This window comes from Amblyomma maculatum, chromosome 7 (assembly GCF_055883805.1).
Source record: "Amblyomma maculatum isolate TAMU_Amacu chromosome 7, ASM5588380v1, whole genome shotgun sequence".
Classification (NCBI taxonomy): Eukaryota; Metazoa; Arthropoda; class Arachnida; order Ixodida; family Ixodidae; genus Amblyomma; species Amblyomma maculatum.
The window spans coordinates 58,423,775-58,450,952 of record NC_139350.1 but is presented as its reverse complement, the minus strand read 5'-3'; the positions used below and the strand labels follow the sequence as shown (position 1 = coordinate 58,450,952).

Sequence of the window (27,178 nt, the reverse complement as noted above, 5' to 3'; positions counted from 1 at the left end):
TTTCTGTCGAATCACTGCTCCCAGTCTAAAAAAAGAAGCCTCTGCACTGACATTGTCTCCTTAGCAGGATCGTACACCCCTAACACTGGGCGAGATGAAAGTAGAAGTTTCCATTTGCCAAACGCTTGCTGTTGAGGAAGGTCCCAAACAAAGTCCTGCATTTTTGACAGCAAGCAAGTAAGCAGCTGGAGCAAGTCCGCAAGTTTGGGAACAAGCGGGCAAGATATGTAGCCATTCCGAGCACCCTTTGCAACTCGCTTCTGTTAGCTGGACTGTTCATTTTTATTATGGTTTCAACCTTTTTATCGTTGGGTTTGATTGCGTGCTGGTGAAGCTTGTGACCTAGGAACGTGAGCTGGTCGAGGTGAAACAGGCACTTGTTCGCGTTTAACATGACACCTGCCTCTTTTAGTTGTTGAAGAACGGTGCAAAGTGTCTCGCCGTGCTTTGTTTCTTCTGAGCTCCAGATAAGAATGTCGTCCATATGGCACACCACTCTGTTAACGCCTTCCAAAATATCTGACATCTGCTTTTGGAAGTTCTCGGGAGTGGACTAGATGCCAAACAGTAGCCTGTTGAAGGAAAACCTCCCGAATGGCGTGATGAAGGTAGTAAGCTTCTTGCTGTCTTCACTGAGTGGTATCTGCCAGAACCCTGAATTGGCATCAAGCTTTCAAAACACCTTTCCTCTGTGAAGTAGCCCGAGTGTATACTCGACAGACTGGATTAGATGCCACTCTCTCAGGACATGACGGTTGAGTTCAGTTAAGTCCACACAGATCCTAACATCCCCGGTTGGTTCGGCTCATCCACAGGTGAAATGACGCCACTTTTTTTAATTCACTGCAGTTCAAACCTTGTTTTCTCGTAGAGCGGAATTGGTATGCTATGCCATGGGCAGGAGCTGCCAAATGGAGTTGCTCCTTTCATATGGGAGGGTGATATTAGAATCAGCCTGCCAGAACCTTTTGCATTCACGTTACCCCTACACAGGCACGTCAATACGGCTTGGTTAAAGCGGGATTTTACGTGTGGGCTGGCTCCTTATGTTCTAGCATCATACCCATTAAGGCTCAGCTTAAGTGTCACCAATAATGTAGCGCCCTACACTGATAGGCGTGATAGGAAAATAATGTAGCAGGCAAAAGAAACTTCTGCTTCCATCCAGGTTTAACCAGAGCTAAATCACAGCTAAATTTTTTGTCGTCAGGAGGCCCAAAAAATAGCCAATTTGATGCAAAATAGCCGAACCTTGCAAAACTGAAGGCCCCCTTTGCGTGCACCAGCCACAATACATGAAGCACATGTGTATGCTAACTGGTCAGGCTTTGCTGTCAGCTACTATTCTGCTAACAGCCGGGCCCAGCAAGTTTGTGCCAGCAAAAACATATAAAGCCCCTTTGACTGAAGCTAGCTAGCCACAGTCCCCGAGATATTCTACTCAGCCGGTATGAATCTAGGAGGCCACTCTACATGCTTGAATTCAGAGTAAAATTTACTTCACAGGTTGCTACTCAACTTGAAACCTAAATGCTTCCTTGAAAATGTGTGCAGCTAGGTACTTGAAGCACTTGCACACGAACCACATTTGCAATCAGTTGCCATTAAAACCAAGTGAGGAAAGCCACAAGAGCAAATCGTAAAATATACGACTACTGATGTTGCTCTTGTCAACATCCTGTTTTTTTTTTTTTTTTTTTTTTTGGCACAGCCAACACAATACCTGTTGCTCTTCTTGATATTCTTTCTCATACTGGGTTGTCATTTTCAAAAAAGCACATTTAAAAAACAAGCTCTTGTCTTCGTCACATAGCCAGCTGTTTGTTGCAATTAGTTTGCATCACAACTAGATGACCTCTGTCTATATGGAACTGAAATCCATCATGAAAAATTTTTAAGAGAGAAACAAAGGAAAGTGTATGCTCACTGTACAATGCTTGCGGTCATTTGCTGCGGCTTTACCCACTGGTTCCAGCTCGATCAGCTTCCTGTAACAAGACAAGAAATTGTGAAAGTAAAAGCATTCCTCTGACTGAATTGTTGCTGACATTACGAGAAAGCACAGGAGCAAAAAACACGCAGTGTGGCAAGCACCATGGAGGCTTGTACTGGATGCCAAGTACCACCTATACTCAGCAGCAATGCCCCTTGCCAATGGAACAAATGCTGTAAAGTCAAGACATAGTCCATCTTCCAAGACAGTTCCCAGTAACAGACCCTTGAAGTAAATCACAGTGGCAATGCCCTTACGTAATCATTTGGCAGTTTTATAATTTAAGGCACATTTCTAACATAACCAAACATTTTTTTACATTACCGAGTCTTGGCACAACCTGTTCCTTTAATTGTACTAAGTTTTTCAAGCAAGACAGGTTATAAGAACTTTCCATAGGTGGTATCAGCCACACCAGCAACACTGTAAAGTAACTGCACAGAAAGAAATGCTGCCAGCTATACCATCCTCCAGATGAATTATTTGGTGGGGTGACACAATTACCGACACTCACCCTTTGCAGCTTTCCCAGTATGTTTTCCCAAAACATGCTGCCAAGTTAAACATGACATTTTCCCCTTTTTCCCTGAACCCTCGTGCAAGACACAAGCCAGAAAGATAAGAAAATGTCTTACGTAGGGGTGTGCGAATACAATCGAACCTGCATATATCGAATTTTGGTTATACAGTTAAACCTCGATATAACAAAGCTCTAAAAATTAGCAGTTTACTTAGTTATAATGAAATTTCACTGTATCGAAATTCCGTGCCTAGCATGCGAAAACATTACCTAAGCACTTGCCAGTTGTAAGGACTTCGTTTTTATTTCTCTGAAGGTAATCCGTGACTTTCTTTTGCATCTGCTTAGCTATCAGAGATGGCCTCACGCAGCGTTCATAGCCCACAGGGATTGCATCGCGTCTTGCTGTTCTGTTAAACTCGCGTAGTGCCGCAGCACGTTTACTGCGTCAAGCACTTCACGGTTACTTGGGGCTTCGCCATCTTCGGCGTCAGGTAAGTGTCGCTGCCTGGGTCCTTCGCAGGAGGACCCAGGCAGTGATGCTGACCCAGGCAGTGACAAAGCGAAGGAGAGTCGTAGAGAAGAATCGACAAATAGAGCAGAAAGCAGTGTACAAACAGCTGCTGCAACGCACGTGGGAAACCAAAGCAAAGGGGAGTCTGAATCGGCAAACCGAGAGGCAAGCAGCGCACAAACGTCTGCGGAAGTGGCGGCCATGTGAGAAAGGGATGACAGACGGGCGTGCACGCTGACGCATTAGGCATTAGCCTTCGCAGGCACGAGGAAGACTTTCTTTGGATCATAGGAAAGGGGTGAGCAGAGCAGAAATTGGGGGTGGGGAAGGGTGAATACGGAGCCGCCGTTCTCCTCTATTTGTGACGAAGCAAAAAGACAGAGGGAGAAAAAAAAAAAGAAGCGGGAGGCGGGGGCGCGGATACTCTGGCAGCTTATCGCTTATTTCTTGCTTGTAGGGAGAGAATGCGCGCCGGGAGGCCCGTCCGCATGAGTTAGCCAAGTCCCGCGCGCTGGCAACGCTTTCCTTTTGGCCGTCGTCTCCTCTGCAAAATTTTTGTCCTTCAGGGTAAAATTCATGTCTGGAGATTTCATTGTAATGAATTCATTATTAATATAAACAGCGCGAACACGAAAACAAGGGACAAGAAACAAGAAAGCCACAGTACATGCGCTGACTCACAACTAAGCCTAAGCCGTTTACTCCAAGGCCTTGGAGTAAACGGCTTAGGCTTAGTTGTGAGTCAGCGCATGTACTGTGGCTTTCTTGTTTCTTGTCCCTTGTTTTCGTGTTCGCGCTGTTTATATTAATAATGAATAAGTACCAACTCGCCCAACAAAGTATCTTGGTAAGTCATTGTAATGAAATTACACGAACATTGGTCTTCGTTATATCGAGGTAAAATATACATGGTTTCCAGTGGGCATTCTGTTATGTATTCCTTGTAACTTCGTTATATCGAGGATTTCGTTATATTGAAGTTCGTTACACCGAGGTTTAACTGTATATCGAATCCACAGAATATCCCCTTGAAAATGCCATGTAAAATTGTAGGAAAGCTGCGTCATATATCAAACACAACTTCACCAGCTGTTCGATATATCGAACTCCGCACCACACCCTTGAAGGTGCGCCTCCCCCAAAGACGATCGCATCGGTTTGCCATGTGACGTTTTCAAGCCATGTGCGGAAGGAATGAGGGGGAACAGTTCGACGACGGGTGGTTTAGGGCAGCGCCGCGCCCTTTTACCAAAGGTGCGCACATCAATGGTGATAGTTTGCTGCGCGCCAATACGTGACGTTTGCAAGCCATGTGCGTGAAGGAATGAGAGGGAACCGGTTTGGTAACTGCCGGTACGGAGCAGATGCAACCATTCCAGCCATCGTGTTTGGGAAAGGGGAAAACTGCGCTAGAGCAAAACGTAACGATGTGCCCATTTTTCCGCCGAGCTTTATCTCCCCCTCCTCTCTCTTTTCTAGTCTTTGTTTGCAGCAGCACGCACTACGCATGCGCCGAGAAGCCAGCTCAGCCAGTGGCAGAAAGACCGTTGGACGCTTTCTCCATTGTGTTGTGAAAGCTTTGCGTGCGGCGGTTGCCGTGCAATGCATCTCATGTCGTCGTGCCGAATGCGAGTCAGCTATGGCAGCTGCGGACATTTAAAAGCGGCATTTTTTTTGCGAGTCTTTATTCTTGCATTTACGAATCAATGAAAGCACGTGGACAACTGCGACCATGACACCGGCTTTTAGCATTGTTCACTGCAAAGGCATTTGCAGCTATCACGCTTCCCAACGATTTTGTGGCAGTGGACTATGCCCGCCTCAAACGCGGCGTGATAAATCGAACCAGGCTTGTGCAATCAAGCCATCACGGGTACTCTGCCAAGTTTACTCCCTGCCACCGCAGGAGCTATCAAAAATATAGTCAAAAGATAAACATGGTGTGATGCTATCATTGCAGAGCACCTTGACATGCTGCCAATAAATGAGCTGGGGATGCGATGGCCAAAACAGAGGGACGCACAAATTCTCTGCGGCAAAAGTGGAGGCTAGGTTCATTATGCGAGGGGGTTGAGTACGCAACAAATATGGTATCATTTTTTACGATCGCAAGTGCCGTCTCAAGATAATTTTTGTATATCGAATTATCAATATATCAAACTATCTGATGATCCCCTTCAAGTTCGATATATCTGCGTTTGAATGTATTAAAATTTCCAATACAGTAATGGGAAAAAAATGCTTCAAATATTGAATAGCTTATCAACAAAAAAAAAATTCAACTAAAAACAGAAAATGCAGTTAGTCTTTCTAATTTCAGAATTAAAATGGTATTTGCAAATAAAATTAAAACTGCACAGAAGTGTATATCCTACCGAAACATTGAGTATAAATTTTATACAGGATTCTGTATACAGTAGAACCCCACTATAGTAAACTCTAATAGAGCAAAGTGAAACTGAAGTGCCAGTTCATGAATTCCCAGGGATAGAAAAGCAGCAACATAATGGCTGCTTCTTTGCTTGTGGCAATTCCTGTTCTTGAAGCAGGCTATCTTTAATGTTGAAGTGAGTTAAAATGACAGAAGAACGATTACAGTAAAACCTCGTTGATACGTTTTATAAAATATGCCGGGAAAAAATGCATTACCTGGAAAAGCGTGTCATCTGAACTGCCTAATATTAAAAATAACTGCTGAATGGGTTACAAAGGCATTCAGAATTGAGACTTTCACTGCATAAAAGTGTAGTTTAGCATTTATAGACATGAAGTATGCACGGCTCTTTTTTTTTTTTCTGCTCTCATAGAATTCGGTCCGTATTTGCGTTGCACAGAGGAGGATTAGCAGCAGATCTGGATCGTAGAAGGAATGATGAGCTGGGATCACTTCTTTTAATTATTACAGGATGCTTCGCCCCCATACACCAGTGACGCGTGGAGGAGCCATTGCGATGGCTTACAGTCGCAGCGCTTTTGCTAATGCCCCTCGTATAACGAACCCACTCCCCACTTCTTCAAGTGAAAATTTGAAAATTTGAAAAAAAGAAAAACCATTCGCAGGGGTGGAAGCAGGCTTGAGCATTTTGGAGCAGCTTTGGAGCAATGAAACGAGTGTTTTGGAGCATTTGGATTATGTTTTGGAGTAGGTTTCTAAGGTCAAATAAATCTGATAATTGCAGTTTTCTCTTTCTGAAATACAAAATCTTCAATCTTGATTCCTTTTTTTATGCAAGGTCTATGACTTTCCAACTTTGCACCCACCTCTGACAAGACAAACGGCCAACAACTTGGAACAAACTATCAGCAAAAGGAAAGCTTGCTGGTGCACTCAGTCTGACCTAAAACATTTGCTTATTTTGACTTAATAGACTGAAATGTCAAGTCTACCACTTCGATACGCTCTAGAAGCGATACTAATTTGGAGCTCAGGTTAATGGGCACAACATTTCTGCTCTCTACCTTGTGCATATGTTTTCTGATCCTATGCCTGTGCTGATGAATTCCAGTGAAGGGCAGGTAGCCTTTACATCCTTCAGCATTTTCACTTCACTTGCTCCTGCCGATAGTTTATCATTCTTTGCTTGAGCAATGCTGGGGCTCATTTTTAACATCCTGGCGATAAGCCCTGTATGGCTTTCCAACACTCTTGAGAAACTTCCTAGTCATTGACACTTTTGCCATACCAAAACATAATGCTTCAAGTACAGGGGTGGAAGCAGGCTCGAGCAATTTGGAGCAGCTTTGGGAGCAGTAATAAAGCCATTTCGGAGCAGCTTTGGAGCAACGAAACGAGAGTCTTGGAGCCTTTGAATTATGTTTTGGAGCATGTTTCTAAGGCATACACCTTTGATAATTGCAGTTTTTTTTTTTCGTTTTGAAATAGAAAATCTCCCATCTGATTCCTTTTTATGCAAGTTCAATGCTTTTCCAACTTTGCACTCCTCTCCGACAAGACAAACGACCAAAGCATGTAAAGATATTGCAGGCTGAGCTCAGCAACAACATGGAAAAGACTAGCAGCAAACAGAACGCTTGCTGGTGCACTTCATAACTGAACACCCAGTCTGGCCTGAAGTGTTTGCCTATTATAACTTGAGAGATTCAAATGTCGAGTCTATCACTTACATGCTCTAAAGTAGCAGCACTAATTTGGAGTTCAGATTAACGGGCACAACATTTCCGTTCTCTATCTTCTGCATATCCTTTCTGATCTCACCCCTATGCTGATAAATTCCTGATGAGCACTGGACAGTAGTGCCTTTAGGAAAATAGATGGCACTGAAGGGTAACCTTCATCCTTCAGCTTTATTTTTACTTCACTGCCTGTTGCCAATAGTCCATTAACCTTTCTAGATGCATTATATCTTCGCCCCTGGTGCTGTGACCTTGTTCCTGTGTCCTGCTAAATTCGACGGCAGAACATCAAAGCAGCTATAGTTTGGAGCAGTTTTGGAGCAATATTGCATTTTGGAGCAGGATGGAGCAGGGAAAGCAGTCTGGAGCAGAATGGAGCAGAATGGAGCAATTGGAGCAACGCTTCCACCCCTGCAAGTATGATTCTGCCTGCCATATGCCTGACAAGCATGTCACTGACAAAGAGGCTCAATGGTGAAGTGCCTGCATGTTCTCACAGTATAGCCATTAGAATAACTCGCGCAGTTTTTGCAGTCGGACAAGTTTCCTAATGGCTCACAGTAGTAGCGCTATTTGCTTCGCTTGCTGCTCTTGCCTCTTTCTCCTGTGACGATTCAAAAGGAATTCCCTTCAGTTGCCCGTGGCTCACACTAAATTTACTTGCGAATAAATATTTATTATACTTCATGCTTCCCTCCTTTACAAAATTTTTATTTGCATTAAGCGAAAGCGCTTGGCGCAGGTTGTTCACCATGCGTCTCATCTTCTTTGTACAGGCTCTGTTGCTGACAGTGCACGGATCATCGCCTGCAACCACGCTAACACCGGTATCGACAACACCAAGCGACATCAGCAATCAAGCTTGGTTATTCAACGTCATCACTGAGCCGCCCTTTCTTCCAAGCCATGGATTCGTGACGTCACAGGCCACTACCCATATAAAGACTGTCCCACACCAGAGGATCTTCAGTGGGCATGGCGAAAGCGCTTGGCGCAGGTCGTTCACCATGCGCCTCATTTTCCTTGTACAGGCTCTGTTGCTGACAGCGCATGGATCATCGCCTGCAACCACGCTAACACCGGTATCGACAACACCAAGTGACATCAGCAATCAAGCTTGGTTATTCAATGTCACCACCGAGTTGCTTTTTCTTCCAAGCCATGGATTCGCGACGTCACAGGCCACTACCCATATAAAGACTGTCCCACACCAGAGGATCTTCAGTGGGCATGGCGAAAGCGCTTGGCGCAGGTCGTTCACCATGCGCCTCGTCTTCTTGGTACAAGTTGGCCACAACTGTTCGTTGCGTAGTGACAATAGGTTTTTAGTTGTTCTGCCGTGCCCTCAACTTTGTATAAGTATAGCCTATGATTGCTTTTGCTGCTGTAAACTGATATTGTAAGGTGATGTTGAGGAAAATCCCGGGCCAACCATTGAAGAAATGTTTCAATCCTTGATGGAAGGACAACAGGCAATAAGAAATGATATAGTGGCCTTGAAAGCGTGCCTTGAAAATACTGAAAAAGCAGTCAATAGTTTTGACAAGCGTTTGACTCGGAAGAAAACGTACAAGAAAATACGAGCGCAGCTGCTAGTTTGGTCACAACTTTGTGTAAAATGGAAGAGATACTCAAATTACAGCAAGCCAAGTTGAGAGACCTAAAAGATCGCAGTAGGCGGTCAAATCTTATAGTTTTCAGCATTCCGAAAATTCCCAATGAAACTTTGCCGCTCTTACGCGACACAGTTTTAAACGACGTCTTTCTGAATAAATTGGGCGTGAGCTGTTTGTCGGTGGCAAGAATACATAGACTCGGGAAGAGTTCAGATGGCAAGCCAATTATCGTGTATTTCCAGGACTACATGGAAAAACATTGTCATGCAGAACGCATACATGCTAAAAGGTATAAACATTTCTCTTCAAAATGATTACTGCAGACACAATGCGCAAACACAAACTGCTTTGGATTAGTGCGAAGGCAGAAAAAGCGGAAAAAAGGTCCAGTTGATACACGATAAGCTACGAATTGATGGCCAGTATTTTTCTTGGGATGATGCCTCTAACTGCTGCAAACAGATTTCTGAAACTGATAGCTCACCGAGCCGCAAACAAAATTCTAGAACGAACAGCTCAACGTCCGAAAGCTAGCTTTTGCAGGTGCATCAGCTCCGGCTTCTTTCATTCAATGTCAGAAGTATTGTGAATAAAACAGATAAGCTAGAAGATTTGCTTTTGTTATATGATCCCCATGTCTGTGTCATTCAGGAAACTTGGTTGCATGAAGCCATTCGCGACGACGAAATAGTTCTGCCAAACTATCATAGGTACAGAAAAGATAGGGGTTCTCGCGGTGGCGGTACTGCAGTCCTAACAAAATCCGGTGTTCATGTAACAGTTGCAGATCAAATTCAGGAACACGAAAGTTTGTTCTTGAAGGTATCTATCTGGGGAATTCGTTTTTTTTGTGCTCTGCATATCGGGCTCCAGGGGCTGATGACTCTTTTATGCATCAGTTGTATGATAACCTCCTGAGACTAAGGGGAAAAACCTTAATAATAACAGGTGACTTTAATCTGCCGTGACTAAACTGGAATCGTTTAAATTATGGTTTCTGGTGACTTGGCGATAGATATAATGTTCACTCTGGGCCTCCAGCAGGTTGTTGATAAAGATACCCGGGGAAATAGTATTCTTGATCTTCTATTCCTGAGCGAAATATTTTCCGATGGAACGACAATGGTCGAGCCTGGTATATCAAACCACAGCTGGTATCTTTTTGCTGCGAAATTCCTGCGCAGAAGCACCAAAATCAAAGAACAGTAAAAACAATAAGAGATTTCACTAAGGCAGATGATGTTGCGATTATAGATTATTTAGATACACATCTTGATATAATCGAAAATAATGTTGAACTTTCATGGCAACGTTTTGAGAAGACTGTAAAGTACTGTACAGAGCACTTTGTCCCTTTAAAAGTAGTTAGAAAGCAGCGCCTGAATCCTTGGATAAATCGAGATATTATTCAGACCAAACGTAAAATAAAAAGACTGAGAAAGAGGAGCAAAGCGACCACCCCGCAGATTACGGAGCTGAAACAAGACTTACTAATAAAGGTAAATTTGGTCAGAGATAGGTTCTACAGCTCGAATCTGGAACAATTTATTTCTAGCTATCCTAAAAAGTTTTGGCTGCGCCTAAGCCAAGGAAAACAACAGATACAACGCATTAAAATCAACGGAATTGAAATAGAGAATGCACACTGCATTGCTGAATATTTCAATGTATATTTTCAGTGTGTTTGCAGAACGTGGTCAGTGTGAACTTTTCAGTACTAGTAGCCCGTCGGTAGATCATATTTTAATCAGTCGCGAAGGTGTCTTGGCATTGCTTTTAAATATAAATATTAGGAAATCTGCTGGGCCTGATAACATTCCAAATGTTTTCTTGAGGCGATATTCTGAACAAATATCTGAATTCATTTCTAATTTTTTTCAGTTATCCTTAAAATTAGGCGCAGTACCATCAGTCTGGAGAGAAGCACATGTTGTGCCAGTACACAAGAAAGGGGACCGCCAAACTGTTTCAAATTACCGTCCTATATCTATTACTAGTACGTGTTGTAAGCTATTGGAATATATTTCGCTGGTTTCATACAAGAGGTTTTGAAAGATCATAGCATACTATCACCTTTTCAGAATGGTTTCAGAAACGGACTCTCCACTATGACTCAACTCGTAACAACCGTACATGAGCTATCCCACATACTTGATTTATCTGGACAAATAGATGTGCTCTTTCTAGACTTCAGCAAAGCTTTTGATAAAGTTCCCCATGGAAAGCTATTATATAAATTAGATAAAGTTGGACTTCTAGTTGGTATCATGTAGTGGATTTGTGCTTATCTCAAAAACAGAGAAGAGATTGTTGATGTTAGAAACTGTACTTCAAGTGCTTGTCAGGTCATCTCAGGAGTCTCTCAGGGCAGTGTGCTAGGACCATTGTTATTTTTAATTTATATTAATGACTTGATTGATGTTATTCCTGGTAATGTGTCCATTCGGTTATACTACGCGGATGATTATGCTATCTTCAAGGAAATTGTGTCCCAAGCTGATCATGATGTGTTGCTGAGATGCCTTGCCGAAATTACTCACTGGTGTTCCAACTGGGGAATGGAGCTGAATGCGGAAAAAACTGCACCTTTACGCGTAACAAGAAAAAAATCTAGCATTTTTCCGTACCAACTTGGAAATAGAACTGTTCTCGAAGTTGACAAATACAAATACCTAGGCGTTACTCACATGGTCAACAAAATAAGCTCACATGGTCAACACATATCTCAGATGTTTGCTCAGCTGCGCTAAACAAATTATGGTTCATAAAGAGAAAGCTTAAAAACGCACCTGTAAGAACTAAAATGTTAGCCTACAATGCAATAGTGAGATCTAAGTAAGAAAATGCTTCCGAACTTTGGGACCCGCATACTATGAAGGATACTAAAGAACTCGAGCGAGTCCAGAGAAAAGCAGTGCGATTTATATATGGAAAATATGCCAGGAAGGATTCGCCGTCCTCAATAATGTTACAAAATAGAATACAGACACTCGAAATACGCAAAAAAATTATTCGTCTTGTACTAATACATTAATACTCTTTCTGGAAAAAATAATACGACGCTACAAGCCTCCGTATGTCGGCTTTCTACGAGAACACGACACAGTCACGAGTATATGCTTGCACCGATCTTCGCGAAAACAAACGCTTACAAGTAGTTTTTTTCCCTCGAACGGTGAACGACTGGAATTCACTTCCCATTGGTGTATTTCAGTCCAACGATTTCATGGTTGCATTGCAAAGTCATTTTTGTGCAACTTAGCGATGTTGATGTTTCATTTGTGGTTCTTTTTGTGCATTATGTTCATTTCATGTTACATTTTATACGCTTTTCTGTGCCTTCTTTTTGTTTGTGAATAGCCTCTCCTACCTGGGTCAAAGTATTGGCCTGCAGTAATACTAAATAAAAAAACAAAAATCTTTTCCACCGGTGCTGTGACATTGTTCCTGTGTTCTGCTAAATTTGATGGCAGAACATCGAGGCAGCCAGTTTCGAGCAGTATTGCAATTTGGAGCAGGGAAAGCAGTTTGGAGCAGAATGGAGCAAATGGAGCAGCACTTCCACCCCTGCATTCATTGGCACGTCCCTCCGTTTCGTGCCATCACAGTCGCATTCAGCGCAAATATCTAGGCAGTGCGCCAAGATGCTGCACAGCGATAGCATCACTGTACGCTTACATTTTCATGTTAGCTGTAGCGGGAAAAATAAGGTAGGTAGGTGTGTGTGTGTGTGGGGGGGGGGGGGGGGGGACTCGGCAGAGTGCCAGCACTCATTCGGCTGTGCTAGCCTCGTTTTCACTTTATTATGACGTGTTTAGGGTAAGCGCCACCCAATGCCCCACGATAGTGCTGAGGCCTTTTAACGCGAACAGTGCTAAAAGTCGGCGCCATGATCACGACTGACTGCATGCTTTCGCTGAAGTCTATGGGTGGAAGGATGAAATGTTGCAAAAAAAAAAAAAAAAAAAAAGAAAAATTCCAAGTAATGATTTTTTTTTTATTTGGAAACGCGTAACACCCATCCGATATCATAGCCTTTCATGGGCATTGGCTGGGACCACGCCGAAATACTTATCCATACTTCCGAATTAATGATGGTCGAATTAGTGAGTATTTCGTTGCAAGCTTCAGGGGTTGCGCAGAAGAGGAGAGCAGGCAGCCACTGCCAACCCCTACTCTCCAGCGCAGCTGGCCACCGCGCTGGTTATGGCGCCATTTCAGCTTTATCCTCTCTTTCATGGTTTTCCCTGGTTTCATCTTTTGGACATGCGCAGACTCTATGCCTCCCTATCGTGGAGGCTGTTATTTGGCCTAGTACTGGGCGCTAGGCTGCCCGGGCACGGCGGTGCGTAGTTCAAATGATTCCCAACGAAACAGACTCGCACTCGAATTAAAGGTCTTTTTTATACACCTCTATGAAGCTTCACCAGACCAAGTAGTGCAGTTCGAATTAACGAGCTTTCACTTAGTTATAGTTATCAAATGGTTCATCCATATGCCCCTAAGGCACTGCAAAAGAAGCCAGAAGCCATCGCGGTTCTCTTCATGAAGTCATGTTTCCGCGGTAACGGGCGCCTTGTATTTTGGCTTGTTGGCTTTCTTTGATGCTTTGCCCCGCTGCACCAATGCACTGTAGGAAAGCAACTTTGAGGGGGGAGCGCCGCTGATCAGTTTTTCATGTCGCGAGCGCTCGTTACGTGGTCTGGTTGATCGCTAATGTATTACACAACCACAGTTTGTCAAAATTTCGAATACAGTAACCAGGAAATCGTATTTTCTGGGAACGTATTAACCGGGAGAAAAATAGTGTAACTCTAGGGGAGATGTTTTACAGCCCGCGATTTTGAATGTATGAAATGGGAAATCGTATGAACCAGGAACATATCAACGATGTTCTACCATATATCACTGCTTCTGCCACCGCTTGGCTGTCGGAACTGAAAAAGGTGAGAAAAAATTGATAATGAATTATTAAGTGGCCATAGGCAAATATCACGTGGTGATCCCTGTACACTAATTTCTTGCACATTATTGCAGAGGAAAATATGCAATAAAAAATTAACCGTCTATTTGTCTTTAACTGAAGACAAATGCATGTGAGGAATACACAAAATGCCACAGAAAAGGTGGGACACTGGAAATGTATGTACAAGGACAATTAGTAGAGTCTCAGGACATCAGTGGGGCACAAGAGAGCTCCTCTTTTACCTTACATTCTGAGACAAAAGAAACTCTCTGCTGACCGGTACACACATCCTCGTACCCAATTTTAAAAGAAACTTCCATAGTTTCTGCCCCTTTCTCATCATTTGGCAGCTTACACAAGCCCCAGTTCTAGCAGCCTAAGCAGCACAAATAAATTTTCCTTGCTGAGACATCAAAATTTCCTCCTGTTACAACTGGCTGCAGCAGTCTGGCAACTTGGCTACAGCTGTGCAACTGTTGCTCAAATACAGTAAAATCTCGGTGATAAGAATCTGGTTTATATGAATTTTGGGATACGAATTTGCTAAATTCCCTGGCCGGAGTGCATTGTGTACAATGGGCAAAATTTCGGATGTACTATACTCCCTCCAGCATCACTATGGATGATATGAATGCGCGAACTGCGACCGCAACCTTGAGCCCTATGCCTGGACATCATTGATTCCGCGATCGCCAGCCTCGCTGTATGCAGTTTGATGTGACGCATGGTCTGCATCTTGCTGACGTCACGATTGTCTATTGGGCTCATGCCGCAAAAATCTTTCAACAGCGCGTGGCTCACAAACTGCAGACGTCGCAGTCACAGCAGCTGGCAGTGGCACATGCGGTGGGCCCACACATCGCTGGCTCCACAATTGCGATCCACGAGCAGTTTGCGACGCCGCGTGGCCTGCATGTCGCCATCTCCTATCTTACTGTATGTGCCATGAGAGTATGCGGATCACACATTGCCGACATCGCGATCGCTTTCGCCGCAGCGAAAAGTTTGCAGTGCCACATGGCCGTGAGTAGCCGGCAGCGATTGTACACGGGCCGCACATTGTACACTTCCCAACCGCTAGTCATGCTGCACACATCGAGAGCAGTCTGCAGTGCCGTGCGGCCGGCATGTCACCATCTCTTGCCCTGCTTTATACACTGCTTTACATCGCCGACGTCGCGATTGCCTGTCATGCTGTGTGCACCGCAAGTGCCCAGCTGTGAATGCATGACCGTAATAAACCTTCTGCGACTGCCTTTCCTATGCTTCTGCATACTTATTTTCTTTCGTTTTGATGGTATGAATGTTCGGGTGATGGAAATTTTTTCGCCACCCCATGAGGTTCGTATCACCAAGGTTCTACTATAGCAGGCTTGAGGCGTTTGCCTATGAAGTAGAGGAGTGAGAATATTTGAAATTTTGAATACAAATCAAATGTTTGTTATTAGAATAATAAAAAATTACCGAATACGGTGAAAATTTTTCAAACTCACTGCAGGGTCACAGCACTGCGCGCTTCACCGCATGTTTGACCACGTTGCCTGTGCAGTGAAGAGTCCTCAAAATGCGACCGGGCTGTTTTGTGATAAGAAAGACCTCTCCCTTCTTTGTGAAGAGGGGCTTTCCGACAGTGTGCGTAAAGAGAAGCACTTGAAGAAACTGGGAAAGAAATTCCTGGCTAGCCTGATCTCTAGCTTTATGTACCTTTTCTTGATTCTGACCTCTTTTTGGGGTGTCCTTATCTTGCACATCAGGGTAACGTTGAGGTGCCTGTTTCTTTCAAGACCCGTGCCGATTGGGGAGAAATGGGAAGAATATTTTTCCAGGTCCTGGGTGGAGATTTTCATTTTTCCTCGTCGAGAGGCGCGCTGCTGGCGCTGCTCAGTCAGAAGGCGCGACGCGCGGGGATGTACAGTGAGCGCTAATTCTGTGCGTTCACAATCTTTGCTTTCATTCTTTTTCTTCCGGTGGTTTGGCGGGGTAGCTGGCTAATCAAAACGATGTAGGGACTCGGAGTCGTAAGTCTGCTTCTTTGCAGCGCACTGTAGGGATTGTGCGTATGCTTTCCTTATTGTAATGAAAACATCCAAGGGTACTTACTGACCGTATGTGGGGCTGCAAACACAGTAGAACCCCGTTGTTACGTTCTTCACTGCTGCGTTTTCCCGGCTGTTACGTCACTTTCATCTGGTCCCGGCATTGCTCCCGTAGGATCCAATGTATTGGGATCCTCGTTGTTACGTTGTAGCTGTGAAAATGTTCCTGCATGATACGTCGCAACTGGTCACCGCGAACCCGCCTGAGGCAACGCTTGGAGAGGTCGGCATTAGATGGCCATCTGCCTCGTGAACGTCGGCTAGGTGGCGTGCACCGCCACAGCCAGATTCAAAGGGTTCAGCTTAATCCATCCATTCATCCGTTGAACCAGTCCACGACAAAGCCGGTCGTGAACCAGTCGAACTAACCCTTGTCCTTTGTACAGTTGAATCCCGCCACAACGAATACCGCCACAACGAAATTTCCGCGACAACGAATAATTTTTTATTCCCCGCGAGTATCCTATAAGAATTAATGGCCTAAATTTCTCTGCACAACGAACCATTTTTGCAGAGCGTTTCCGCTTCAACGAAATTTTCGCGTTCAAAATCGAAACCGAAACTAGTTTTATTGGCGAGAAGTCCAAGTCAAATCCAAAGCCACATTAAGCATGAAATCACGTGATTGCAGTTCCGCCATTTTGGCTTTGTGTCGTGGTCGCGTTGTTCACTCGCTGCCTTTCTCTTCGACAACGACGAGTTTTCATCCGCAGGACACGATGGCAACGCAAGTGAAAAAACGCAAAACTCTTTCCCTCGAGCAAAAAGCTCAAATAATCGCCCAAGCAGAAAGCGGAAGGAAGAAAGCGGCAATTGCTGAAGACTTCGGAATTCCTGCAAGTTCGCTGTCAACGATTCTAGGCAATAAGGACAGCGTGAGAATGGCACTTGCTTCAGGCACATCCTCGAAGCACAAAAAGGTGACGCGGCCCCTCCATGAAGAGTTGGACAAAGCAGTGCATGCGTGGTTTGTGGAAGCACGAGCCAGCAACGTCCCCCTGTCCGGAAGCATCGTCCAGCAGAAAGCCTTGAACTATGCATGCCTACTTGGCATTGATGATTTTAAAGCCAGCATTGGCTGGCTAAACCGTTTCAAGGCCCGCCATAACATCGTTGGAAAAGTGTTGTGCGGCGAGTCAATGTCAGCAGACGTGGACGGAGCAGCTGCTTGGAAGGCGAGTAACATGGCCGGAATTTTAAGCAACTTCGCGCCTGCAGACATTTACAACGCCGACGAGACCGGGCTATTCTACGAGATGTTGCCGGCTAGGACGCTCGACTTCAAGGGGCAGCGCTGTCACGGCGGCAAACACAGCAAAAAACGCATCACAGTGCTGCTTTGCACAAACATGGATGGCTCGGACAAGCGTCCGCCGTTAGTCATAGGCAAAAGTGCCAAGCCGCGCTGTTTTAAGGGAACTCGTAGCCTACCTGTGCAGTACAAGGCGAACAACAAGTCATGGATGACCCGCGCTATTTTCACCGAGTGGATGATGGCATTCGACCGCGACATGAAGCGGCAGGGCCGTAAAGTTTGCTTGCTTTTGGACAATTGTTCAGCGCATCACTCCGACGAAGTCAAGCTCACTAACACGGAGCTGAGGTTTTTCCCTCCCAATTGCACGTCTGTCTTACAGCCTCTCGATCAGGGCGTGATTCTTAGCCTGAAGCGCGCTTACCGCGGGAGGTTAATTCAGCGGCTGCTTTTTAACACTGAAACCGGCCGAGACACGAAGGTGGACTTGTACGTGGCACTGCAGATTATGTCTGCTGCCTGGAGCACACTGGGGCGCTCAGTAATTGTGAACTGTTTCAGGCACGCCGGATTTGCCGAAGGTCGACCCGTACACTCTGCTGGCCTAACACCAGGCGTTACAGACGACGACGAAGAGGCGTCACCGGCTCCGGGGATCGCGGCCGCCTGGAAAACGCTGGGAGAAATAGGAACCGTGCCGCCTAATCTCGAGCTCGACGAATACATCGGCGCTGACGCTTGTGTTGTTGTTCACGAAGATGTGAGTGATGAGCAGATCATAAAAGCTGCCCGGAATGATAAGGACTCTTCCGATGAAGAAGACGACGACGTACAGGAAGCGCCGGCTGCGGCAACCGCCGTACAGGTGATGGACGCTTTTGATGTCATCAGGAATTTCGTTGCTGTCCGAGACGACGATGTTGCAATGGGTTTGCTGACCGAGTGCGAAAATCGCGTGACGGCGTTGCTCGCCGTGAAGCGTAAGCAAACCAAGCTTACAGATTTTTGGCATTAAACGCCTTTGCTGCTGCTTGGGCAATTCTTTCTGCGTTTCACGTCAAATTTTTGCGATAACGAAGTTCCGCGAGAACGAATTTTTTTTCGTGCACCGTGAATTTCGTTATAGCGGGATTCAACTGTATCCGACGATCGTGATCTGACGTTCTTCGATGGAGTCGCGCAAGCGGAAGGCGCTTTCCCTCTTTTTTCTAGACAACTGTGCTGCCCGCCTAAGAGACCCGCAGTTTTTTCGAAACGTAAAGCTTGTGTTCTTCCCACCGAACACTACAAGCCATCTGCAGCCGCTGGATGCCGATGTCATAAAAAACCTGAAGCATTCCTACCGGAAGTGTGTTGTGAAGTGCTGTCTTGCGCGTATTGATTGTGGACAGCAGCCTACGACCATTTCAGTGCTTGACGCTATGCACTACGTCACTTCAGTGTGGGCTGCAATGACCGCATCAACTGCACAGCACTGCTTCGCGCAGTGCGGCTTTTGCACGAACGGCGAAGGGGAATTTCCTGGCACAGACGCTGGGGAGTCGGAAGCAGCCTCTTGCGATCAAGAGCTCACTGAGGCGATGGATGCACTGGGTGCCATGGGACTCACATACGACGACTATGTCGCAGTGGATGCTGCCGTCGTGACATTGGAGTGCCAGAGTATCGGTGATATTGTTGCGAGCTCGGTCGCGAGTGAAGCTGCAGATTGTGATGACGAGCTCGAGCCACATGATTCTGAGTATTTGTCAGATCCGAGCTTTGGAGAAGCGGTCGCGGCTCTGGACCTTCTCCGTAGGTATGTCGCACCTCAAAGCGATGCGGACAGCAATGCGGCTTTCCAGGCTATTGAGAAGCGCTTGGTGTTTTCTAGCAAGCGAAAAAACGGCAGTCCACTATTCTTCATTTTTTGAAGTCCTAACATCACTTTGCTGAAATAAATTGTTTGAAGTGAAAGCTGCACAGTTCTCGTTACTTTTCGGAGCCTTCCTCACTGTTGCGTTTTCCCAGCTGTTACGTTTTTTTTTCTCTAACCGGTGAAAAACGTATGAACGGGGTTCTACTGTATATTGAGTGCCTATGTATGAGTTATTTGCACACGCGCGTGATCACACACATGCAGTTTTGTAGTGGAGAAAAAGAAATAACTGTCTAGACTGATATTTTCTAAAGGGCGCATAAATATTGACGTTTGAATTAAGCTGTGAATTATACAAGTTGTTCAACAGAGTCCAGTGCGCACGCACAGAAACAGTCAAATCCTTACAATCCTTCTGCTGCTACTCAGGCCATCACAGCCCATACCTCACTGGTACGAAAAAAAAAAAAAAAAGGAAGAAAGCGTGCAAACTGCTCTAGCTGTGCTTTGCGGAGGGCAGTTCCAAACCGTCACTCGTTTGAAACCGGCCGTCTGCTTTGGCCAGCCTGCTAGCACATCCTTTACACACTCACACACGCATGCACGCACACAAATTAAGCGAGCGCCCTGGGCAGCTTGAAGCCGTCACGCGTTTGAACGTGCTTCGACCCTTTGACTGCCAGCCTCTCCTTTCCCCCTTCCCGCGCATTGGACTTGATATCTTGCAGCCTTCTCTCACTCCATCCCAGCAGATAAAAAAAGAAAAAAAAAAAACACCGGCAGGAAGCGAAGAAGTGACGTAGACAAACGTCAATTCTGTATCACATGATTGTCGATCCAGGACCTGCAAAAATATTCTTCTGCCTTGCACAGTGTTGCCAGCAAATGTCAGTTTTGGTTTCGCAACAGTTCGGTTTCGCTGTCGGCAGGGTTATCGCGACTTATGGCACAGGCGTGGCACAGAATTGGGCAGAAAATCGATTTTGCAGGAGCATGTAGCAGAATTTCTGATTTGGCGCAGTTTGGCGCAGCAGTTCCACCACTGCATTTCGAAGGCTATTCGAGTGCACGGGAAAAGACAGAAGTGTACGTGCCTGAATTCAATCCTATTCAATCCAGCCTAATTCTGCGCCACGCCTGCGCCAATAGTTGCGATAACTCTGCCGACAGCGAAACCGAACTGCCGCGAAACCAAAACTGGCATCTGCTGGCAACGCTCACAAGGCAGAAGAATATTTTTGCAGGTCCTGGGCGGACAATCACGTGACACGTACCGTCACGTTTTCAAATTACTTTTTTCCTTGAACAGCTGCAGACTGGAACGGACTTCCGGACAACATTGCTCTCATCATTTGCACACCAGAGTTCAATGAAAATGTCAAAACTTTCCTGTTATTGTGATTATGTATTTTTACTCTTGCCACCCCTTACATAACACCCCTTTTCAGAGGCCTTTAAGGTAATAAAATAAACTCGCCCAAACGCTGCCATTAATAAAATAAAATAAAATGCATGGCGCTATTTTTGTTTTTTACGAAATCATCCGATGCACAAGGCCTCCTAGACAAGGTTCAAGTACCGTGTGCCTTTGCATGGTAACCATGCATGGGGTGAGTGATTGCCATGTTTTCATTTCACTGTTGTTGGCTGTTTCGTAAACAAATATTACCTTGCCACTGGTGTTCCTTTCACTGTGTCTAAAGAGCCGCTCTGGCCCAACCATGTAGCGATGGATTGCATCGAGGCAGTATGGCATTTAAAACCAGAAATGTCCATTTCCAACGATATTGGCCCCCAGTCAACAATTTGGAGTCCAATTTATTGGCAACAGTTGGTGTTCTGTTTAGGTCTGTGCCAACATTTCTTACAAGGGAGTCGAAATTCAGGGAATGGCATGGATTTGTGAAAGTAAAACAAACATGCTTCGCATCCAATGAACACCATGCCACGCAATGCTAGCAAAATAAAAGCTCAATATTCTATCGTAGAACACTCTATGGGAATCTCCTGCTAGAGCATGGAGCACTCGTTCATATCAACATTTTTTTAAATCATGCATACTCACGAAACAATTGAGCAGATGCTGATATCTTCAGAAGATATCTGAAGTTCACTGTTTTGTGTTTGATGAGATATATTCAAGTACCATTCAAGGAATCCTACGAACAGTAACAAAAACAATCATCCTTATATATCTTGTGGAGTACCTCAAGGAAGAGCATTAGGCACAATTTTGTTGAATTTGTACCTAAATGACATAATTCATATTGACAAAAGTGTTCAGCTCATCGTGTATGCTGATGATAATAGCGTGTTTATTACTGGCTTTGATCTCAATGAGACTGTTTTATATTGAAATGATTTACTTGAAAAATCCTTCATGTGGTCCCATCAAATTTCAGAAAAAAATAAACACAGAAAAACACTTTTGTTTTGAGCCTGAAATAAGAAATTGATCTAACAGATGGCTAACGATCTGTGATAAAGATATTGACCTTGTAGAAATTCACACAAATCTTAGTGTGAATTTTTTTCACTAGAGTTGGGACATTCATGAAAACAACACTACAAAAAATATTTCTTCAATGACTCAGCTTTATCTTGATGTGGTACTATCCTTGCCTAAAAGGTTAAACTTTAATTATACAAGACCCCACAGATAAGGTATTGCAGTTTTGTGTGGGCAAGCTCCACAAAAGCAAATATCAATAAAATGATAGTTCTTCAGTAAATGTGTATTTCTTTCAGTTGACAAGACACCTCTTTACAGAATACAATATAATTAATTTTGACTATGAGTACCACTTGTTGCATGTTTACTATTTTTCTCGGTGGGATAGTCAAAGTTTTTTTAACTCGTTCACACTGCTGCAATTTAAAGCTACTCCATTTTTAACTCAAATTTCCAACCTCTGGTTTTTCTCGCACTTTCCACTCACTGCAATCTGCAATCAATAAAACACAATATAACGGTCTTACTAAATGACCTTAAACAGGCATTCTTGAAATGGCAAATACAGCTATGAATACATGATTTAGGGTTGTAAAATGAGAAATATTGATTGTTGCAATCTATCTTCCAGCTGCAGGGTCTCCAATTCTATTCCTTGATCAAGCATTCGATATTCAATTCGATATTACAAGGCATTTTTTCCCCCATATTTGAATATTTCGACATTCAGACGCCCTTACTATGAAATGAACAGTCCCAGCCTTCATCGTAATGCTCAACCCAACCTTCAGTGTATACATACCACCGAAAGAATGGTCGCTGTTGTAACAGTCTGCCAATGCTTATTTGGGCAGGGCAGATATGATGGCATGGCACTCACCTCTGTACCATGTCCAGGGTGTGCTGGATCTGTCCCCCTGCTGCAAGTGCATCCAGCTGGTCCCTCCTCGCCTGCGCCAGCTCCTCCTCCTAGACGGTGAGCAATAAACCACTGGGTTGTCAAAGCTCAACTCTAGACAAAAAACCAGCCACACTGAAAGTCCGTTTTTCACTGTAGATCGGTGCTCAAACCGGGCTCCCCCAAGCGAACACAGAACCACTGCTTGTCGTTTGCTTACAGCTTTTGGAAAAGCATCACGACCAGACACCGTGGATAATGGCGTCTGTAGAAACATGGTGAATGTACATATATTATGGTGAGGCTACCCCCCCCCCCCCCAAAAAAAAAAAACATAAAATAATGTGCCTCCGCCCGTGCCACTAGATGGTGAATGTACAGGCAAAACAATGCAGCACGCAAAACAAAAAGCACCCAAACAACACCTGCAAGCACAGTAAACGATGAACAAAACACATTAAAGGCGCTGTTTTGCAGCACGTCGCTTTGTTGCCCCCTCCCCTCAAAAAAAATTAAAAAGAGAGAAACGTCGTTTGTAGAGGAGCATGTGTACAGCAAACTTTTTGGGTGGCCACTGCCGAGCATTCCCTTCGCAACATCCCTTGGTGAATTAGCACGCCGCGCCCTCCTAACCCACTGTTAACGAGAGCTATGGACCTTAACGGGTGAGGAGTATGTCTTCTCTACACTGTTGCAAATCAGTTCTGCTCCCCACTTCAATCGCAGTAGCACTAAGTGCACCTGACACTCCCAGTGACAATGTGGTGCCACCCAGAGAGCCCTTGTAGAAAAGGTCTAAAAAATTTGGCAAAATATATGCTGACTGTAGGCAGCTTTAAAACAGGGTCAGAGCAGTTAGGGGGATGCTAGCCACACCGTTTGCCCTGTCAGCGTAGCATTCTCAGCATAAGCACTTGCTCTCTCTCATTCCCCTGTACCCTCACTGGCACAGTCACCGTATTTATAAATTTTTTACCCGATTTTCCAGGAACCCTCCACAACAAACGGAATGGGCATGGTTCTCTAGCATTGACCTCCTACTGATATGTTTCTGGCCAAATTTGGAATGGTCCTATTTTGCACACTCAGAAGAACTTATACTCCTCTGTCATAGAATTTACACACCTAGAGTGGAATAAGTACAGTGAACTTCGTTATATCAAAAAATAGTTTGCTATATCCATAATTCGTAACATAAAATTTCATAGAAAATACATCCAAGAGCAACAAAATTCAATCAGAGAAGGCGTAGCAACTCGGAGGATGCTTACTTGGTCACGTCCATTTATTTAAGCGCAATAACTGCGTTATGGCGACCTGCACTTTTGTGTTGATCGCGTTCCGTATGATGCCGTTCCACAGTTTGCAAACACTCAACAAGGGCAAAACCCCTGCCCTCAATAGCAATGCAGTGGCGGTGCAGTAAATCCAATGCAGCAAGCGCTTCTTGTGAAGTCTGAATGCTCTAACCGTCTGCGTGGTCAGCCTGAGCTCCGTCTGCGGGATGTTCAGAGACTTCCGCAGCGATTTCGGCATCCATCAGTACAGCCGTAGTTGCTGCGATGTCACCACCACCTACAAAGTCTTCTACAGTCATTGTTGCGGGCATGTTACCAACAAGATGCGAAAAATCGTTCCAGGCTTCATCGAGCTTGCGAAGCTCTGCTTCGTCGGGATCGTCACCATCGTCACTTGATGCGGGCCCCTGCTGGAACAAAACGTGCATGCCGAAAGCAGTTGGCAATCGTTTCGCCTTTCACGCTGTTCCATGTCGCTTCAAGCATCTGGATTGCTCCCAGCAAGTTGATCTTCAAGTCCTGCTTCATACGAAGCTTCACGAGAAGAGTGTCAATAAGTCTCCTCTTATAAACTGCCTTGAAGGCCCTGATGACGCCCCAATCTAAAAGCTGCAGCTTGGCTGTAGAGTTAGGCGGAAGAAAGCGAACTTCATTGTTATTAAGTGCGGCACCTGTGTTGTGTGCGCTAGTTATCAACGAGGACGCACACTTTGCTACCCTCACACACAAGCTCGCAGTCCCAAGCATGCAGCCACTTCCCGAAAAGTTCACGCGTCATCCAACATTTCTTGTTGGAAGCATACTCTACAGGGAGTATGCGGCCCCCTTTCATGCATCTCGGAGTTTAAATCTCCCGATGACGAAGGATTGCAGCTTCACAGTGCTGTCCATGTTGGCGGCAAGCAAAACAATGATCTGGGCCTTTCCTTGCTCCCCGCCATGGCACGCCTCTCCACACGCTTCAAGGGTATGCTTGGGTAGCATCTGCAAAATTGGCCCATTTCGGCATCAAAAATGTTTCGTCAGCACAAAGATGTCCTTGGGCTAATATTTTGCAAGGATTTCCTGCCACTTCTATTCCAACCACTTTCTGATTTTAACCGTCTCACTTTCTCCAGAGATCATTTTGCCTACGATGTCATAGCGCGCTTTAAACCTTTGCAGCCATTCGGAGCTGGTGATGAAGTTTTCGGCATCGAGGATACAGGCAAAGTCTTTTGCTTTTTGTTGCAGCATTGGTCCTGATACGGTATGTTTCGAGCTCCGAGATCCAAAAACCATTTGTAGAGCGTCTTCTCCATGTCACTGAATGCAGGGGGCCGAAGATGCTGTGCACTTGTTCGCGTAGTCTGTTGTGCTTGTGCTTTGATGACCGCTTTGCTCTTCAGAATGGTACTCAGTGTTCCTTGGGATGCCAAACAAGTCCGCAAGAATGCACCTCTTTTTGCAGTTCTCCACACGTTGAATTATCTCGAGCTTGGTCATTAACGTCAGTGCTGCTCTTTTATTCGCGTTCACTGCCATCACAGCACTACGCACAATTGCACACCACACTCGACACGACCACTGACGCAGCCTCCACAGAACACTACGATGGCCACACCGCTGCTAACACTAAAACGCAAAAGACGCAAACGGCAAGAGCAACATTAGATAGCGCTGCTGCTGAAGCGGCACTGTCAGCACCTGCGAGGGAGTCCTGAATGTTAGCTGCGCCGCACAACACATCTGTAGTGCAATGAAGCCTGCCTCCTGCTATTAAAGTGAGGTAGTACTAAGCGTCGCAAAGTCCGTTATACAGTCGAAACAGGATATATCGAACTCGAAGGGGATCGCGAAAAAGTTCGATATATCGATAATTCGATATACAGAAATTGGCTTGTGACGGCACTTACGATGCGAAAAAACGATACCGTATTTGCCGCGTAATCAACCCAATCGCATAATGAACCCACTCTCCACTTTTGCACCCGAGAATTTGAAAAAAAAAAAAAAAAAACAAAATGCGTTAAGGCCAGCTCGCTCACATGCAAGCGATTGAGCGATCTCAGCGGTGAGCGGCAGCGACAGAGCGAAAGATTTCCAACTTGTTGGAACTGTGTCTCTCGCCGCTCGAGCCACTGCGGCAGCTCAAAACAAGGTTTCTGTGTCGCTGCTGCAGAAAATCGCGAGGGTTTTCGCTTGCATGTCGATGGCGCGCGTCACTTCGTTTCGGTCGTTGCATCCACAGCTCATTTCTTGGCAGCGTGCCAAGATGTTGCGCAGCGATAACGTCAGGGCGCGTTTATCTTTTTATAGCTCCTCCGGTGGCGGGGAGCGAACTTGGCAGAGTGCCCGTGATGGCTTGATTGCACATGCCTGGTTCAATTTATCACGCCGTGCTTGGGGCGGGCGTCATGATCGTAGCAGCTGACGGCGTGCTTCCGTTGATTCATACATGCAAAAATAAACGGCTCCCGCCCAAAAAAAAAAAAAAAAAGGCCTGCTGCTTTTTAACGTCCGCAGCCGCCATATCTTACGCTACGTCGCGCATACAGCACAACGATAAGAAAGAATGACTCTCGCAAAAAGAAAAAAGAAAAAAAAATGCAGAGAGAGCTGCCGCTTCTTAACGTCCGCAGGCGCCATAGCCACGTCAGCCGCCGCGCGCAGAGGGTTCGCAACACACGCTGGAGAAAGCGTCCCACGTCTGTCTGAAAACGGGCTGAGCTGGCTTGGCGCATGTGTCGCAAGGAGAGAGCTCGGCAAAAGAATGGGCACATTCACGCACATGGCTTGCAAACGTCATGTGTTGGCGCGCGGGAAATGATAACTTCAGATGCGCGCGCCTTTGGGGTATGGGCGCGGCGCTGTCCAGAACTGTCCCCTCATTCCTTCCGCGCGTGGCTTGAAAATGTCACGCGGCAAACGGCCAAGGGTGATGCGATAGTCTTTGGGGAGGGCACACTTTCCAGTGCGTGGTGCGGAGTTCGATATATCGAACGACCGGCGAAATTGAGTTCGATATATGACGCGGCTTTCCTATACTTTTACATGGGATTTTCAAGGAAATATTCCGTGAGTTCGATATAACCAAAATTCGATATATCTGGGTTCGATATAACCGGGTTCGACTGTACCTGTTTGATGCCAAACTGCGTTCGCTATAGGGAGCTAAAAATACATGTGTTTGACAAAAATATATCAGAAGAGTTCGATATATTCAATAATTCGTTATGTGCATGTTCGTTATATCGAGGTTTGACTGTACCTCCTTTATTGAGTTGCTCATTGTTGCTATTTGTGGACACAAAACAAACCTGAAGAAAGAAAATATCCACCGTAAAAACCAATGTATAATATGGACCTGCATATAATACGAGGTGTAATTTTGGGATAGCAAGAATGGGAAAAAAAGTTTTCATCTGCGTATAATGCGAGAGAGGAAAGATTAATGAAAGTATTTATTTGCACTACATTTCACGGTTGCCCCGTGAGGCGTACGCGCTCTGCGCCTTAGCGTACAAGGTTATCCTGCACCAGGAGCCAAACAGTGCCATGAAGCATCATGCGCCAGCACTGATTCGCTCCCTTTCTTG

At 45.2% G+C, this 27,178-nt stretch overlaps 1 protein-coding gene across 6 annotated transcripts in view; it reads right to left on the bottom strand.

The window, feature by feature from the left end:
- The window catches only part of LOC146183333 (uncharacterized), a 161,915-nt gene that overhangs the window by 44,760 nt on the left and 89,977 nt on the right, over window positions 1-27,178 (bottom strand). For all 6 annotated transcript variants that reach the window (XM_084609115.1, XM_084609114.1, XM_084609117.1 and 3 more), the window contains 2 exons: window positions 22,285-22,373; window positions 1,928-1,988 (listed from right to left, as the gene is read on the bottom strand). In XM_084609115.1, coding sequence (XP_084465241.1) covers window positions 1,928-1,988; window positions 22,285-22,373 — 150 coding nt within the window. The remainder of the gene's footprint in view (window positions 1-1,927; window positions 1,989-22,284; window positions 22,374-27,178) is intronic.